Here is a 16,913-nt window from a genome sequence, read left to right on the forward strand (position 1 = left end):
TCGATAACATCGACGAATTTCCCGCTCTTAAAAGTCAAAAGGAAAGAGGAAAAATATTAGCGTTTATTAAATTTGTATCATTTTGTCGTTATTTTATTTTACTGATTCTTAATAATTTTATTATATATTTGTATAAATTATATTGTAACATTTATACATATATATATATGTATTATGACCGTTACTGATTAATTAGATATCTAATATTAAGAAAGTTAAAGAATGTGCAACGTAGTCCATGAAAAATTATATTACTGACGTGGTAGGTAGCGAATGGACGTTGGTGGATTGGCCACATCCGCGATTAGTTGCGCGTAAATAAATGTTGAATATTGAACTTTCGAACATAGAAATAAAATATTGTGTTGTTATTATTGTTTCAGATTGAGCTGTTAATTAATTTATATTAAAATGGTATTATTAACAATGATAGCAAGAATATCAGATGGTCTGCCATTGGCGGCTACCATGCAAGAAGATGAACAGGTTAGAAATCTGTTATGATGAAATGTCACTTTACATTTTAACGAAATTTTTTATTCTAATTATGATCTGAAACTTGTATTATTTGTATATGTAATATATATATATATATATATATATATATATATATATATTTTTTATATTACAATAATAAATAAATTTTTATAAATTGATATTGATAATCCTTAGGTACTGTGAATTTACATAAAATTGAAAGAATTAATTACATTTTTCATTTTTTTTTGCATTTGTGTAGAGTGAAAGAAGTACTTTGGAATATCAGAATCAAGCAAAAATGTTATTTAGAAAATTAGGTTTACAGTCACCTACAAGATGTACTATAGAAACTGGACCATATCTTTTTCAGTAAGTTTATCAATAAGAAATAAATAATATAAAGTTTGATATACATATATTTATATCATAATACTTTTTATTTAACAGTTATTTAATTGAAAATGAGGTATGTTATTTGGTATTATGCGAAAGGAATTATAGTAAACGAATAGCTTATAGTTATTTAGAAGATATAGCTCAAGAATTTCATTCTCAGTATGGTAAACGTGTTAATACTGTTGCTAGGCCTTATGCTTTTATTGAATTTGGTATGTAATAAAAGTTTCAAAAGTATTTATATCATATATCTGATATTATCATAATGTAACATCAATTTTCTTACACAGATACTTACATTCAAAAAGCTAAAAAAGTTTTCTCAGATGGTAGATCACGTAGAAATATGAATGCTCTTAACACTCAATTACAAGATGTTCAAAGGATTATGGTTCAAAATATTGACGATGTTTTACAAAGAGGAACTGTACTTTCAGGTAAATTAATATACTTTAACAAAAAGTTATAGGAGTAAATATGACTATATATTATTATATATATGACTATATTTTAAATCATTTACAGAATTGGATACAAAAACACAAAATTTATCTATGCTGTCACAAAAATATAAGAAAGATGCAGCACATTTAAATAGCAAATCTATGTATGTCAAAGCAGTTGCTATTCTCGTTGCATTTCTAGTATTTCTGTTATACTTCTTTATCCTTTAGTTGATCACAAATTTAAAAAAATGGTTTATTCACAACAAAGTCTGTTCAAATCTAAAAGCCAGAAATACACTGTGTTATCATGAGGGTAAAAAATGGATTTTTGACTATCATTGGATTTTATTTTTCAAATATAGGGATTACACAATTAGGCTACTTGTTGTTATTATCAAATTTGTTAGCTTTTATTCATCACACAATATTGTGTATTATACACATTAATTTTTATTCAATTATTAATAAAATTATAGAGATTTTACTAGAAAACAAAAGATGACTTAATTTTGTTTTTGATACAAATAAAAATAAATTGCAGAACAATTACAATGTAAGTTTCAAATATGAAAAAGATATATGCTAAATATAAGTTATCATTTTGTAAGTTCATTATTATAGCTTGAATTTATGAAAATCTTTTTTCATCACATTTCCAAAAATGTTGGATTCCAATTTATAATTTATTTATTAATTATGGTATTTTGGGGGTAATGTACAAGGAATCTAATATATAAATATTTACATGTATATTATACGTGATGGAAAAAGAACCAATCAAACTTGTGAATATTTGATTGTATGTGTTATTAATGTTGTAATGTTTCTATCAAATTGTGCCAGTTTACTAAAAGATAGTATTTATAATAAAACTTTAAATTCTAATAGCAAAATTTGATAGCTAAATTTTGCCTGTGCAGATGCACGAATAAATTAGAATGTTCAAATTAATAGATCTTCTTTATTATTTTTCTTTTTTTTCTTTTATTATAAAAATTATTTCTAGAATGTTAATATTATATTAAATATTAGTTTGTTTTAATCAATTCATCGTAATTAGGTATATTAAAACTACACTTTCTGCTTTTATCTTCTGTATTTTGTTTGATATTACTTGCAATATCTTCATCATCAGATTCTATAGAAGTAGTATTAAAAAAATAATTTACAGGTTTATTTATGTCTTGTATTTCTCCTTTGTCTTTATGTGACCATCTCCTTTTTTGTTCAAAGTTTTTTTTAGGATAAATTTCTTCATCATCTGAAACGAAATATGAAAGATCAATCTATTTATTATTGAAATATAAATACACAAAATACCTTATAATATTTACCTGTATCTATAATTTCATACATATCTACATGATCTTTTAAAACTACATGGAATGTCGGAAATTCTATTATAGTTTTATTTTCTAAATTTTCCTTCAGTGTAAGTGTAATATCTAATTCATGAAATCTGAAAAGTATCACATATTTATTAAAATAATTCAATATTTAATCTATAGTATATACAATTATACCCAATTTATATATTTTAGTTACCTAATATTAGACTTTGTTATCTTCTCAGTTTTAAAAAGAACTTTTAATCCATTTATATCAGCAGCTTGATAAAATTGTAATTTATCATTTAAACTTAATTTTAAATTTAGATTTTCAATATCACTTTTTTCCTCCATTGCTTTGAGAGGATATAAAACTTGCTCTAAGAGAACTGACAAACGAACTGTTTCCAAGGCTCTAATGATTATAAAGATTTTGTTTATATAAAGTAGTTCTAAATTATATTTATATATATATATAAAATTCAATATATATTCATATGTGTATGTAGGTATATATATACACACATGCATACCTTTCTGTGACCTGTATTATGTTATCTGCTTGTGGAAATAACCATTCTATTCTCCAAAATAGTTCATTCGTTTTCCATTTTAAAAATGTTGTATTCTTTTTATGTTTAGTAAAATGTTGTGGCATAAAATAGAAATTAACTTTCCTGTTATAAGCACCTGTCCTTAGTCTGTTTAAATGCTACGGTATTATAGATGGAATATAGTCCTAAATTTATTAAAATATACAAAATATATTAATAACATACCACAGGTAAATCAATGTTTCGTGTGCATTTTTTTAGTGGATTCTTTTTAAATTTATCAACAGATCTACCAACTTCTTCAAGCAGTCGATAATCTGAAATTTACATTACATTCCTTTTTATCATTTAGTATGTCGAAACAATTAATCTATTTATATAAAATGATGTACCATTTAAGAGATCTAAATCAGTAAACGAAGATAATGGTTTAAACTTTATTCTGTCTCGAATTCCATCACATTCGAGTTCTTTTTTATGAATATTTACGCATATAAGACAGCATGTTCTAACCTCACATTTTGGACAAGTATATTTTGCTTTATTTGCACTACACACTTCACATTTTTCTAATCTGTAAGCAAAAATAATTTGTTTCTTTCTCTAATCGAATCTATAAAACTTTTTTTCTGAATTTTGTTTCTCTTTTTTAATAATAAGTATTTTTATTACGTTACTAATTTGTACTTACTTGACATTGGACGTCGCCATTTTGTTAATATATCTTTAAAAACAATACCACTTGATTTTTTTATTATTTAATTTATCTCATAATTAAGAATTTTATTTAAGATTAAAACAAAATTATTTATTGTTCTAATATAAATATTACACGTATAAATATTTATTTTATAAATATTTTTGTTATTTTATAGTCACTAGTATTTGTTTTGACTATCTGTGTATATAATGTCAATCGTTACATTCGAAATATATCTTGAATTGGATCTCTTTCTTTACTTTTTGTTCCGTCGTAAGTAATTATTAAATTACATTAGAAAAATCCATAAATTTGATTTTATTAGGATGATTAAAGTTATTATCATTAAAATCATAATTATATATTGCATGTAAAAGAAAAATGGGAAATGTATTTCATTACGATTAATATATATATATATAAAGCAACATTTTGAAATATTAGTTATTTTAATAGAAGTTACATTATTTTAAGGATTATTTGTACGTCTATTTATATATATATATATATGTATATATGTATGTATATATATATATATACACATACATATATATATACATATATATTTAGTTTGGATCGGTATCAAACATACGCATGTACTTTTATTATTTACTTTAAAATATAGACAATTTTGCTTTGTTTTTTCTTTGAGTTTGTTCAGCTGTAATATTTTTCTCACAAGTACGTAAATCAGTAAGTTCCTTTTGTTTCTGATTGTACTGCGCTAAAATATTTTTGTAAGGTGTGCTATCTTTTGAATGTCTTGTCATTGAATTTTTAAGTTTTAATGATTCTCTTTCTAGTCGGCTAATACCTTCTCCTATTTGAAAGTTCGCCACATTTAAATTCCAATTTGATTCTGTCTTCAAATTACATTTAGATTTTGATGTACTGGCAACATCTTTATTTTTATCTGTAAAATTTAAAAAAACTGAAGTTTTAATACTTCAACCTTTGGATTAACTACAGGATTTACACAAAATCTGGTAACATTTTATGGTATATATACAGGGTCATATGTATATATACACTTACTTTCGACTAATGTTGCATTTAGTGTCGTATTTAGGAAATTGAATATATTATTTCGATCCTTTTTCTTTTCTCTTTCATATTCTCTCTGTCTTTGTCGTTCTAGCTTTTGTTGTTTTTTACGCATTTTAAATTCTGCCGAAAACAAATTTTTGTCATTACCAGCTATTTCGCGCAACTCCATACAATGATCTATAAGAAAAACATATAATAAATAATTATATCATTGACAAGAAACTATACTAACAGACATTAATGTTAAAGTTATTTTTCACCTAAAGATCTACCAGCTGGTAATATTACAGCTTCAATAGGTTCTATTCTTCCATCTGCTCGTTTTCCTAAACCTGTACCTCTCACGTAACCCATTTTCTCCATTAATTTACTACCTATACCACGTGTATGTTTTTCCCAATGTCCTAGAGTAGATGGTGCTGTTAGTAGAGATTTATCTATTAACTTTTCTGTAGTGTAATCTTTTTCATTGTTATCAGTTTCACTGTCATCAGATGCATCAGATATTTCTGAATCTGTAGTATCTATAAAATAAAATTATATATATATATATTTATACGTATATAGGTATGTATATAAATATAACATACATGTGTATAATACATACCAAGAGGTACAAGATCTTGCAAACCTACTTCTGCAATATCACCTTTTGCTTCAAGTTTTACACGAAAAACTTCTTCAATTTCATCAGGCAATTTTATTACTACTGATCTATACCATAGATTATTATTCTGTTTTACTAGTACTCTACTGCCCATCTTAATCTTTTCATACTTAGGTTCTCTATAATCGAAGAAAATTAAGGAAAGAAAATCTACTTTAAATGATAAAATATATATCTTACTTATATTCCTGCAGATTGGAAAATGATACTATTTCTCCATGTGAAAAATGACATTGATCATCAGAGAACTTACAATTTCCATCAAAGAAATATGGACATGGAAGCATTTCTTTATATGTTGGATTAATAAAGAGCACTCTGACCTATTTAATAATGATATAAGAATTATTAGTAGAAGATTAAGAATTAATTCTGAAACAAACGTGCACCAAATATTGGTCTGCCTGAAATATCTCTTCATTCAATATTTATTAAAGATTATTCTGAAGATTATTTAAAAAATGTACTAAAATTATTTATCTAATTTATTAACTATTATCAAAATATTGATTAACCTTGATTTCATGCATAGATTTCAATGTTGGATTAGTACTTCTATCAACTGAACATATCATAGCATTGTGGTAACCACTATTATCCCAACTGCTATTAAGGCGAGCTCTACATTTCATTCCCTCAAGTTGCTTCAATTCATCCTAGAATATTAACTTGCACCGTATAATTGTATCATTGCTATGCCATACCACATATTTGCGTACTGACTTCTATATCATTCCAAGCACCTGCAGCATCACTATTTTGCTCAGTGTTCTTTGAATTGTTTGAGCAATCTTCTATTTCTGCCTGCAAAAACAACAAATTATTTATTTCGTTTCAAAGAAAATGTAGATAAATTAATTACCTTAAATAAGGCATATTCATTTGCCAGCGGATCAGTTTTATCATTTTCCTTGCTGTTAAAAATTTCTATTATATCTGGACTTTCAGTTCTTCCAATTCCTTCGAGTTTTTCTAAATTTTCTTTAGTTAAATCAATTAATTCTTGAAGATTTGATTTTAAATTCAACAAATCATTCTTTTCACTTTCCTCTGTTTCCATAGATAACGCAGATACAATTTGGGATAGCTGTAATATGTGGACAATATATTTAAGGAAAATATATAGATCGTTTGTCAATAATATTTTTATAAAGGTATATATCAATTTCTTTCATTATTAATTCAAATATTATACCTGAAATTCATATTGGATTATTGCTTCTTTCAGACTTCTAACGTCCGTCATTGTAAAAACGTATTAGTGAATATGAAAAAATTAGCAAATTATTTAAAATAATTGTTGATACAGAACTATTATAAAAGCCTATTATAAAAGATTATATATTATTGTATAATATTCTATTATTACAAGTAAAACGCATCACAAAAGAGTACAACTCACTGTCAGCATTAACTGGAAAGAATACGAAAGCAAACTCTATTCACTTGCGCCCTCTGTGTAAGTAGTTCGATATTGTTGAATATAATCGCAATGATAATAAAACATTAAATAATATTACCAATCCAGAAAAATATGATTAATATTTTCATCAAATATTATTAAGAAAAGTATACATTTATATATTTTTCTTTTTTATTATAATATGATATATTTATTCAGGTAAAAAACATTCTAAAAAGAGAGAAAGATACAGCGCCTCGGTAGCGCAGTAGGCAGCGCGTAAGTCTCATAATCTTAAGGTCGTGAGTTCGATCCTCACCCGGGGCAGTTTTTTGCACATTCAGAATATAAAATTTATTTTTTACAATAATAAATATAATAATAGAAATGCACTTTATATGCAATCTTTTTTCTAAAAAGACTATTAATTATCTCATTATTAAAAATTGAAATGAATTTTATTTGTAATATTATGAAATTAATTGTGTATTGATACGTTCAAAGAAAGTAGATCGTAAAATCTTAAAATATATTGATAATAGTAAGAAAAAAGATACTGGAGGAGGGAGAAAGGAAAGAGAATAAAAGACAATTATGTAAATGTAACGCATGCCAAAGGGCTTGCTCTCTCTTTCTCTCTCTCTCTCTCTCTCTCTCTCTCTCTCTCTCTCTCTCTCTCTCTCTCTCTCTCTCTCTCTTGAAATTGAAATGTGGAATTTAAAACGAGTTGTGAATTGTTTGGTGCCCTTTAGCGATACTACAATTTGCAAGCAAACAGCCCATTAAGCAAAGACTACTGACTGTTTTTCTTTTCACAGGAGAACATTTTTTATTTCGTCATCAGCGTTTTCAATTCTTGCAGAAGAAGATGGACAAAAGTTACATCAATGTCATCTATGATTTAATAGAGAATGAAAATCGATGAAAATAACTTCGTCGTAGCGGAAAAAAATTAACATAGCGTTTCTTCCGCAAGAAAGACGACGCAGAGAAAGGGATAGTAGATATGGAGTGGATATTTCGAAGGAAATAGAGAAAGGTATGTACGCGATTCAAGGAAAAAAGTCTGCATTGGAGAAAGGACGGCTTTATCTGTTCACTGCGGAGCTGTTACGTATAAATGCAGAAACGCGGCCCGGTTCGCGGAGGTTGAGCGATCGTTGGTGGGAGCGAGCTTGATTCCGCGTTGATTCAGACCGTATTCAGTGCATCGAGCTCGCGATGAAAAGGCGTTCCGTTTTCTGAATATATTCCAATTAAAAAGTCGGAGCTTCGTTGCCCTCACCTCTGCCCGCTCACCTCTTGCTTTTGCCTCATCCCCCGGAAGAGAGAAAGAGAGAGAGAGTGAGAGGAGAGAGAAGAGAGAGAGAGCAAGCGCCGGCTCAAGCGGCAACTCGAGCGCTCTTCTTCTTCTTTTTCTTCTACGCCCCACTATCTCGTACCACCGACCCCCTTTTACTTCTGCCTTTTGCCTTCCGCCCCTACCGACGACGCGATCCCTTTTTCCTATCGCTCGACCAACCAGACATTTTCTCCCTCTCGCTGTTTCTCCAGCAATTACTTCTCCGCTTTTTCTTCTTTCCTCTTTTTCACTTTTCTATCTTTCTTCCCTTCTAAAAAACTCTTTCTACCATTTTTTCTTCCTCGATCCTTCCTAATATACCTTACTCAATTTCATCCCCATATTTTTGTCCGAATAATTTTCATTATTTTCAATAATTGTTTCATATTTAGGAAAATGTAGATAATACGCATTTAAAAGATATCCTAGTCGATAATCTTTGCCTAACAAAGTTTATCTCTAAATTTGAATTATATTTTATGGAATTGTTTTTAACATGGGAAACGGCGAATCAAGCTGTTGTTTCATTCTCCGTGAAAAACAAATGTAAATTCGATGCGTATGTTCGCGCACGTACGCCTTGGAACCCCCATGAAGTATTTAACGATGCCACAGAATGAAGGCACATCGTAAGGCTAAGGAGAGGAGAAGACGAAGAGGAATACGAAGCGCGTGCCCAAGTGCCAACAGGATTTACGCACGTATGCACGCGCGTGTGCAAGCGTGTATGCAAGCGCGTGTATAGATACGGATATTCGCTTGAGTACAATGAGCACGTGGCCAGGCACACGCAATACCACTTGTCTCGCTCAACTTCGATTCCTATCCCTTCATGGATGATCCTCGGGTCAACTTTTTGTCCTTGATCTCGAGACTGCACCACTAAACAAAGTTAAGAGAGAGAGAGAGAGAGAGAGAGAGAGAGAGAGAGAGAGAGAGAGAGAAAGGGTCACCCTGTAACAAATACGACTTCGCTATAAATATCATAAGTTTGTTAGCAAAGCTAATGCGAGAATTTTCGTTGAATATACTAATCGCAATTTTAATCCAATTTATTAACTAAGATAAAAATAGGATTCATTTTTGTATCAAATGATATTTAATTATAAAATATTCGTATTACGTACCTATATATATATATATATATATAGGTACGTAATACGAATACGTGAAGCGAGCGAGAAATAACTCAGGAATCTAAATTAACGCGATTATATTTAGAAACGGTCTAATGAATTTAAAATTGTTCGCAGAGATAAAACGTTCTAATTACTTATATTGCTGGCACGTTTTAATTATTTCGCTGGTTAATGGTTAACATTGGAAAGAACGAAGAAACGAATGTAGTACGGTAGGTCGAAGAACAGTAACCGCCTGAACCGACTGAATAGCGAATGCCGTTGGATATCATCGTGAATACTGTACGAATGATTATGTGAAAGTAATTACGCGTAAGATATAGGAATATCATTGAGATTTCGTTTCAACTATGCTGCAGTGAGTCCTAACAAAACGAAAGAGAAAAAGAGAAAGATGATTCAAGTTGAAGGAGGACATAAGAATTTTTCCTTCGTTCGAGCGATTTCACGCTCGGTGAGACGAATCTGCTTTTCCTATAATTCGAGGACTTGGGATGTAAGAAAAGAAAAAGAAATAGAAAGAGATAGAAAGAGTACCACGGTTTATTCCATTCCGAATAAACCCGAAAAGAGTATCTTCCTTTCTACGATTCCTTTTCGCTTATCTTACGTTGGATATACGAAACTTCGTGTAATGGAATTGACATGTATATGTTTTTTTTTTTTTTTTATCGTTTTGTTTCTTTTTTCTTTTTACATTTCAATAAGAAAGAGATCATTAACAATACCTTTATCTAGCAGCTATCCGTGTCGCCTCATAAAGTAATCATCATTCGTATGAAGATACCGTTCTTTCTCCTCTTCTATTTCGCCCTAATTAACGTTATCGATCCAACGCGAAACATCGACGAAAGACAATTGCTTGTATCGTCGATTGTATATTCTCTCGTCGATTCCATTCAATTAAATTCGTAAGCCAATTCGTGTTCTAAGTGGCCTTGATTCTTAACTTGTATCGGTTTCAACCAATTACTTCGAACGGGGCAGGAGTTGCGTGCATTTTGGACACGTGCCCATTGTTGTTTATGAATTAGCTTACTATGCTAACTCATTTTCGAATGAAAGAAGATGGTCAAGAAGATAGAATATAAATACATCCTAATGATACACTCTTAATAATATATTTCAACTTTTAAATAAATTGTATTCACATGAAACGAAGGTATACATATTAGGGGGTTAATAATTGAATGGATTTAATATCTTGGAATTATATACAATATATAATAACGATATACAAGCATTTTTTATATGTTGTTTCATAATAATTTATTTATCTACAAGAACTCCTCATCTTACACAAAATTGTCAACTAGTGAAAGATGTTAAGTTACATATCGATAGTGAACGTCGATTAAATTACTAAATTAAAGTTGCCGTTAAAACACGAAAAATACGTACATAGTCGAGCATTGCACATTCGGTAATAATTATCCCTTTTCATTTTTCAAAGTGATCATTTCAAGTAATACAATGAAATAGCTAAGTATTAATATCACTATATTCTTTAATTGTTATTCATCGATCGAGCGTTCATTTCAGAGAATTATTGGATCCTCATCTTTGAGTAATAATTTATCGTAATTACCACAGTAGTTACAAATTACTGTACTACTGTAGAAAGATTTTCATCGTTAAAAATGAAATCTATTATCGGCAAAAACATTCATTTATCTATCAAGATAAGGACCATTCGAAACCACCAAGAAACAATTAAATATACGATCGCCGATCTATTTAATAATTACATATTTACATTGTCGATCAACTGTCCCGTTTGCAACGAAAGCAAATACGAGGAAAGGCTTTTAAACAAAAAACTTCACCAACTGGAAATTCAAGAACATTTATCGTTCTTAATCGAATATTCCTGATAACATACAAAAATATTGAAATACTGTACGCATACGCATGAAATAAAATTTCATGTGTAAAAAAAAAAAAGAAGAGAGTTTTCTTTTTAGAGCAATAATATTCGTAAAGCAACAATTAAAGCCATACCATTTATCAGTTGCAGCGATGAAGATAATAAAATATATCGAGTGGAACCTTTAACTTCGTTTTTGCTTCCAAAAGAATCTTATATGTTGCTCGTAGAAGTGTTCGAGTTAGGCAGGAGCTATTTGGTGATTCGAAACGATATTTAAATTATGATATCGTACGCGTTAGAGTGGACAGCCGTGTACGTATGTGACGTTTCGAAAAAGTGCAGCCGCCGTCGAAAGGAACGCTGCCGTGGACGCCGTGGATGGAGCTGGTGGTGGTGGTGGCGGAGGTGCATGATTTGTCACTTGTGTTTGTGCATTGTAAGACGGACAATAGGCGTCTATGCTACCATGATGAAGACCGACGCCTCGTACAAGGAGCTCTTTTTCTACCGTGGCTTGATGACGAAGTTGTTCGAGTCGTAACTGATTCTGTCTCTTCCACTTCGTTCTGGAACAAGTAAGTAGTAAAGGTTCAAGTATGAACGTACACTCTTCGTTATATAAATATATTTATAAGGATTGTACTTGTCGCTGACCTTCTATTTTGATACCAAGTCTTCACTTGAGTTTCTGAGAGAGACAATGCATCTGCTACGTCACTACGATCCGCCACGCTTAGATATTTTTGACAACGGAATTTTCTTTCTAGGTAAGCAAGTTGAGCATGTGTAAAAGCCGTTCGTCTTCTTCGTGGCTTTCTTCCACTAGGTGGACCACTAGGAGTTCCGCAAGATTTACCAGACGTTGTCGGACCTGGTGGAGGCGAGAGAACAGGTGGAGGACTTCCTAGTCGAGTGCAAGGACTACTGCCAGGATCGATTGTATCTTCGGAATCCGAATGAACGGCCGAATCATCTTCGGAATCTTCTGTAAATATCAATGTGAAGAAACATTGCCTTGTCATTTTAACCGATAGACAAAGTACAAGTAGAATTTGTACGAACAGTTGTCTTGTTAATTTGACAGATTCGACTCAACGGTGAAAGCCTATTATCGAGACAATGCCGAACGAATCGAAATCGATTTATTATCCTCCCTAGTTCATGGTAAACGATCTCAATCAAGATCCTGTGGTGTCGTACAACGATTGACCAATAAAACTGGGAAACGCTGTGGGACAGAGTAACCGACGGCAAAAATTTGTGGACTAACGAATCCTAACGAGTCACTTCGCACCTAAAACCATCTGTAGGATCACCCTTAACAGGGTGACACCCTGTAGTGTGGATCGTCGTTCCTCGGACCCCGTATAGTGGATAAAAATAATAGAAGAGTCCTTGGGGGGTATCTTTTAACGAGAATCCCGACGGTAGTGCACGCGACCGACTCGTGTTTCGTATATAAAACACTAATAATCTATCAAAATTCATTTCTTTTTTATTGATTGTTAAATCTTTAATATGTCTTCGATCATTCGAGAAATCAATGTAAGTTGAACAAAATTTCCTATCAAACTAATGAAACCTATACTTTATTGATATTGTCACGATTAACAAAGTTATATTTTTATATTTTTTTAGATCACCTACCTTGAACTCTATCCGCCAGAACGTCGCCCAAAAGATCTCTTATCAAAAAGGACTTGTGTTCTTGCATCATCGTCACTGATGAATCGATGCAAACCAGATTAAAAAATTAAACAAGATCACTCGAGTATAAGAATTGTTTACTTTCCGTATCCGCGTTATCACCGATTAGTCTAAGGAGCCGACTTTCATGCTATCGTACGGACGCTCGGCATCGTTCTGCGTCGACCGCGACCACGGGGATGACCGGATGTATCTGGCCGACGTTCCACTGTCGTCATCGTCCTAGACATTCTTGTCGTCTTCGTCGTCGTAGCCACGTTGTGGGTGAAGGCGAGTCGTTGTAGGAGGCGGAGGCTTACTCGATGAAGTTTGGATACGAGGGTGAGGGGTACTACAGCATTCATCGTCTCTCCAACTATATCTTTTCCAAGCCCTGCCACCCCTTCGAATTAATCCGCCCGTTTATTTTGAACGGGCAGCCTAATGCCCGCGCGATTTCGCAGCCATTTTGGGGGTGGAGGCGCCTTCCGCGAGCCCCGCGCATTCCCTTAAAAACAGTTGGCATGGCTCTTGCCATTGGTCGGCGGTACGGACGAGTGAGGGACGAAAAGTGTCTTCCGAGAGATGCTATTGGGCGGATAAACGCACCCTGCGCGAGAGAAGGTTGGTTCTCTCCCTCCATCATCTTTCATCCCTTCTATACCTATCGTTTCGCTTTCCTTTTGTATGCATTCAGACGAGAACACAAGGTATATAATAGGGCTCGCACGAGTTGGTAAGGTAAGGACTACCAAACGTAGAGCCGCGTCGACTAACGGAGGTGGGCTGATAGGGGAGGAAGTAATTGGCAAGCGATTACCGTAGAAGGAGAGGAGCAAATTGGATGTGAAACGTTTCTGTAGCTTTATTATGATGCAGTCTTGTTCTATCTGAATTTCAAACTTATCTCCTGACTTTCTCTCTTTTTACCGTCGCCCAACTCTTTCAAATTTAAAGAGATAGTCACTACGCGAGGAAGAAATCAGTAAGATCGTCGTCAAGCTTCTATCCATTAGCACTTTTTATAAAACATAATTCAATCTTAATGAATTTTGTTTTTTTATTATTATTATTTTCTGCAAACAAGACTGACTAAAATCGAAAAAAATTGTTCCTCATAATCGAATTTAATTAGATTAATGATCTTTAACTTTGTTATAGATATTTCATCTATGTCAATTCATAATTTAAGAAGAAGAGATTATCACCAATCACCAAATAAAAATGTTATAAAATTTTTATTATACACGTAACCGTATCGATTACTCGAGTCGAATATTTAATGTTTTCTGTTTTAGAATAACTCAAATTGCGATGATATCGTTACGAAGTTGATTTATTTGCATAGACCTCGAGAAAGGATAACGTTAGGAGTGCCAAATGTAGGAGAGATAGATGTGCACCATATTTACATAAATACATCCCTCGCTGTTTGGAATTTCCTACCTTTCGTATCTCCCCTTGCCCTTTGGAGGGGTAGTTTGTGAGCGTAAATATGCATGATGCATGCACTCACAAATCCTCAAACCGCCTACTTTCTCAGCCGCCTTCATGCTTCCACTATTTCTCTCGCGGCCCTGGGCTCAACAGCACCCTGTTAGTCTATTCACTGCACTACACTACTTAACTTTTGTAAGCACCTACACATAGTACATATTTACATAGATGTACTCTCGTATATGTATTTTATATTTTACGAAATCGCATTCAGTAGAAACGATAAAATACGAAAATATAACGATAAAATCAACAACGCGTATATACATAGATAGATATATCTCAAATTTATTGATTATTTAACGTCGTATTGACTTACTCTACTTGTCTGTTACCATCACACATATACGTTTTTATTAAAAATTCACACTTACAAAAGATCTTCCTTTCTGAAGTCAAATCTTCCTCAAAAATATTTGTTTCAATTATTCTTTATATGACATTGTTATACCATATCGACACCTGTAAAGTCCTCTTTATGATGTCGAGCAGTGAACGCGATGGATCGGAACGCCTTTCTGAATTCATTAGGATTAACATATGCAGGAGATTAATTCAAGGGGCGGCAAAGCGGCTAGGCGTCTTCTTACCGGGCGCAGAAAAGGGCGCCGAGAACACTGAAAAGAGGGGAATAAATGAATGATAGAAGACGGAACGAGAGTTGAGTAACGTCAAAAATAAAAAACAAAGGGCATCTCTGTTATCGTTGAGAAGCTATATCGTTTATCGTCAATGTCTTATTTAGAATAATTTACAGATTAATTATTGAATTAATGTGGGATATTATTTTCATTAAAATAAATAATCAATGATAGTGTTTTTCAAAGGAATAATATTTAATTTTTTGTAAATTTTTAATCTACAGAATCAATACCAATATATATCTCTGTTGAATCAGGTCATCTAATGGCACCTAATACAGTATCGCACCCTTAAATTGGATGTTCTGCGAGGGGAAGATACGTGTATGTGAAACTCGTTTTATTATCGCATCTGTCGTGATCCGAACGAAGCTAAATTGATGGTAGTAAGAAAAGAGGGTACGTTGTATTAGAATTGGCTTCGAATCATCATCCCTTTTGTCGGATGATCGTTATCGTGACAATTTTCTTCATCTTTATTCTAATATAATTTGCGGTATTCTCTTTGTAAATGAATAAATTAACATTAATATTGTAAATTGAACAAAATTAAAATTGCAAAATTAATGTTTCTCAGAAAATCGCCATCGTGGGGAAAAAAAAATTACTATTAAAATTTTTAGTTTATTTTGACAAAAAATGTGGAACGCTTCACGATTTTGCGTGTCATCCTTGCGCAGGGGCCATGCTAATCTTCTCTGTATCGTTCCAATTTTAGTATATGTACTGCCGAAGCAAGTACAACAGAGCTTTTCAAAAAGAGTAATATATAGAAATCTACTCCATATATAACACTTGCGAGAAAGCTTATATACTTATAATGTACAGTATCGTTTAGCGCCATCTAGTTGAAGAATTATGTAATACTTGCAAGTTTAGCTAGAAAATTCTCTTAAGTATAGATCACGAGACGCATTCTTATTAATAATCTTTGATGAGAAATAATAGTGTTAAGATATTAAATACATAAATAATATTAAATGTTATCATTTTCAAATTAAAAGACATTCTATTCGTTTTATCATTTTATTGGATCAGTTATGACAGATATTATAGAATAACTTATTTTATAGATATTTATCTATATTAACTTTTTATATTATTGTAATATTTTATAGTTGTAAATTTAAAATCTTTTTTATATGTTATAATGCCTAAAGTAGAAACATTTGTAAAAATCAATGATTCAATAATAACAGTGCCGATCGTGGCGATCGTTGCCACGAATTGGTAAATACAAATAAAAAAAACAGTGAAGAGGATCACGGTGGAACGATTTAGAACAGTGATGGGCAGAGAGCAGGGATCAAATTGCGAGGCAAAGAACTTCGAAGCCGTTAACAATCACGGCAAATATGAAATCCATTGACGTGCGACCGTGCGTATGAATATAACTGCGGATACGAATATTTTGTGGATGGTTGTAATGTATAGTGTTGTGTAGTAGTAATGAACATGACCCTCCGAGCTCTAAATATGCATGTGCACGTTCTTCGACTTGCATTTTTCTTTCGTGATTCAAGAGGTTCGTAAAGTTTTTGCTCTTAAACATTGTCTCTAATTTCTCTACGTTACAATATTGCTTTGCGTTTTATATAAAAAAAAAAAAAAAAAAAAAAAAAAAAACATGGCATAGTGGAAAAAATATATATAATCGTCTTTTAAGAATTTCTTTAATTAAACTTGACAATTTATTTATTGTTTTGATTTTACATTAC

At 31.8% G+C, this 16,913-nt stretch overlaps 3 protein-coding genes, 1 long non-coding RNA gene and 2 other non-coding genes across 16 annotated transcripts; 3 read left to right on the forward strand and 3 right to left on the reverse strand.

Annotated features, from left to right (window-relative positions):
• Positions 1-138: 138 nt before the first annotated feature.
• LOC124949709 (vesicle-trafficking protein SEC22b) lies at positions 139-2,498 on the forward strand. Of its 2 annotated transcripts, none has more exons than XM_047495304.1 (6): positions 139-262; positions 384-486; positions 740-849; positions 928-1,088; positions 1,167-1,313; positions 1,402-2,498. In XM_047495304.1, exons 2-6 carry the CDS (start codon positions 412-414, stop codon positions 1,548-1,550), a joined length of 642 nt encoding a protein of 213 aa, XP_047351260.1. In that variant the 5' UTR covers positions 139-262; positions 384-411; the 3' UTR covers positions 1,551-2,498. The 2 variants fall into 2 exon arrangements, with proteins under 2 accessions (XP_047351260.1, XP_047351259.1); XM_047495303.1 differs by having other exon boundaries at positions 229-314.
• Positions 2,025-4,009, reverse strand: LOC124949708 (box C/D snoRNA protein 1). 2 transcript variants are annotated; one of them, XM_047495301.1, is made up of 7 exons: positions 3,896-4,009; positions 3,597-3,778; positions 3,430-3,521; positions 3,184-3,362; positions 2,868-3,065; positions 2,657-2,781; positions 2,025-2,583 (listed from the first exon to the last, which is right to left on the reverse strand). In XM_047495301.1, the coding sequence occupies exons 1-7, from the start codon at positions 3,913-3,915 to the stop codon at positions 2,351-2,353; spliced, it is 1,029 nt and encodes a 342-aa protein (XP_047351257.1). In that variant the 5' UTR covers positions 3,916-4,009; the 3' UTR covers positions 2,025-2,350. The 2 variants fall into 2 exon arrangements, with proteins under 2 accessions (XP_047351257.1, XP_047351258.1); XM_047495302.1 differs by lacking the exon at positions 2,868-3,065.
• A 99-nt stretch (positions 4,010-4,108) lies between these two features.
• Positions 4,109-15,238, forward strand: LOC124949710. 7 transcript variants are annotated; one of them, XR_007101145.1, is made up of 9 exons: positions 4,109-4,177; positions 6,681-6,772; positions 6,847-7,077; positions 7,240-7,299; positions 7,839-11,946; positions 12,139-12,358; positions 12,456-12,916; positions 13,010-13,681; positions 13,755-15,238. It is a non-coding gene; the product is annotated as an uncharacterized LOC124949710 (long non-coding RNA). The 7 variants fall into 7 exon arrangements; XR_007101143.1 differs by having other exon boundaries at positions 7,839-9,783; positions 9,861-11,946; positions 13,010-15,238; XR_007101142.1 differs by having other exon boundaries at positions 7,839-8,059; positions 9,616-11,946; positions 13,010-15,238.
• LOC124949706 (zinc finger CCCH-type with G patch domain-containing protein) lies at positions 4,276-7,055 on the reverse strand. 3 transcript variants are annotated; one of them, XM_047495300.1, is made up of 10 exons: positions 7,021-7,052; positions 6,814-6,850; positions 6,481-6,705; positions 6,342-6,422; positions 6,134-6,274; positions 5,799-5,941; positions 5,559-5,737; positions 5,212-5,475; positions 4,940-5,128; positions 4,276-4,817 (listed from the first exon to the last, which is right to left on the reverse strand). In XM_047495300.1, the coding sequence occupies exons 3-10, from the start codon at positions 6,676-6,678 to the stop codon at positions 4,519-4,521; spliced, it is 1,494 nt and encodes a 497-aa protein (XP_047351256.1). In that variant the 5' UTR covers positions 6,679-6,705; positions 6,814-6,850; positions 7,021-7,052; the 3' UTR covers positions 4,276-4,518. The 3 variants fall into 3 exon arrangements, with proteins under 3 accessions (XP_047351256.1, XP_047351255.1, XP_047351254.1); XM_047495299.1 differs by having other exon boundaries at positions 6,814-6,942; positions 7,021-7,039; XM_047495298.1 differs by having other exon boundaries at positions 6,814-7,055.
• On the forward strand, positions 7,275-7,347 carry Trnam-cau. The gene has a single exon. It is a non-coding gene; the product is annotated as a tRNA-Met (tRNA).
• A 592-nt stretch (positions 15,239-15,830) lies between the features above and the next one.
• LOC124950262 lies at positions 15,831-15,937 on the reverse strand. The gene has a single exon (XR_007101306.1). It is a non-coding gene; the product is annotated as a U6 spliceosomal RNA (small nuclear RNA).
• Between the last annotated feature and the right edge of the window lie 976 nt (positions 15,938-16,913).

The sequence above is a fragment of the Vespa velutina genome, chromosome 6 (genome assembly GCF_912470025.1).
Source record: "Vespa velutina chromosome 6, iVesVel2.1, whole genome shotgun sequence".
Classification (NCBI taxonomy): Eukaryota; Metazoa; Arthropoda; class Insecta; order Hymenoptera; family Vespidae; genus Vespa; species Vespa velutina.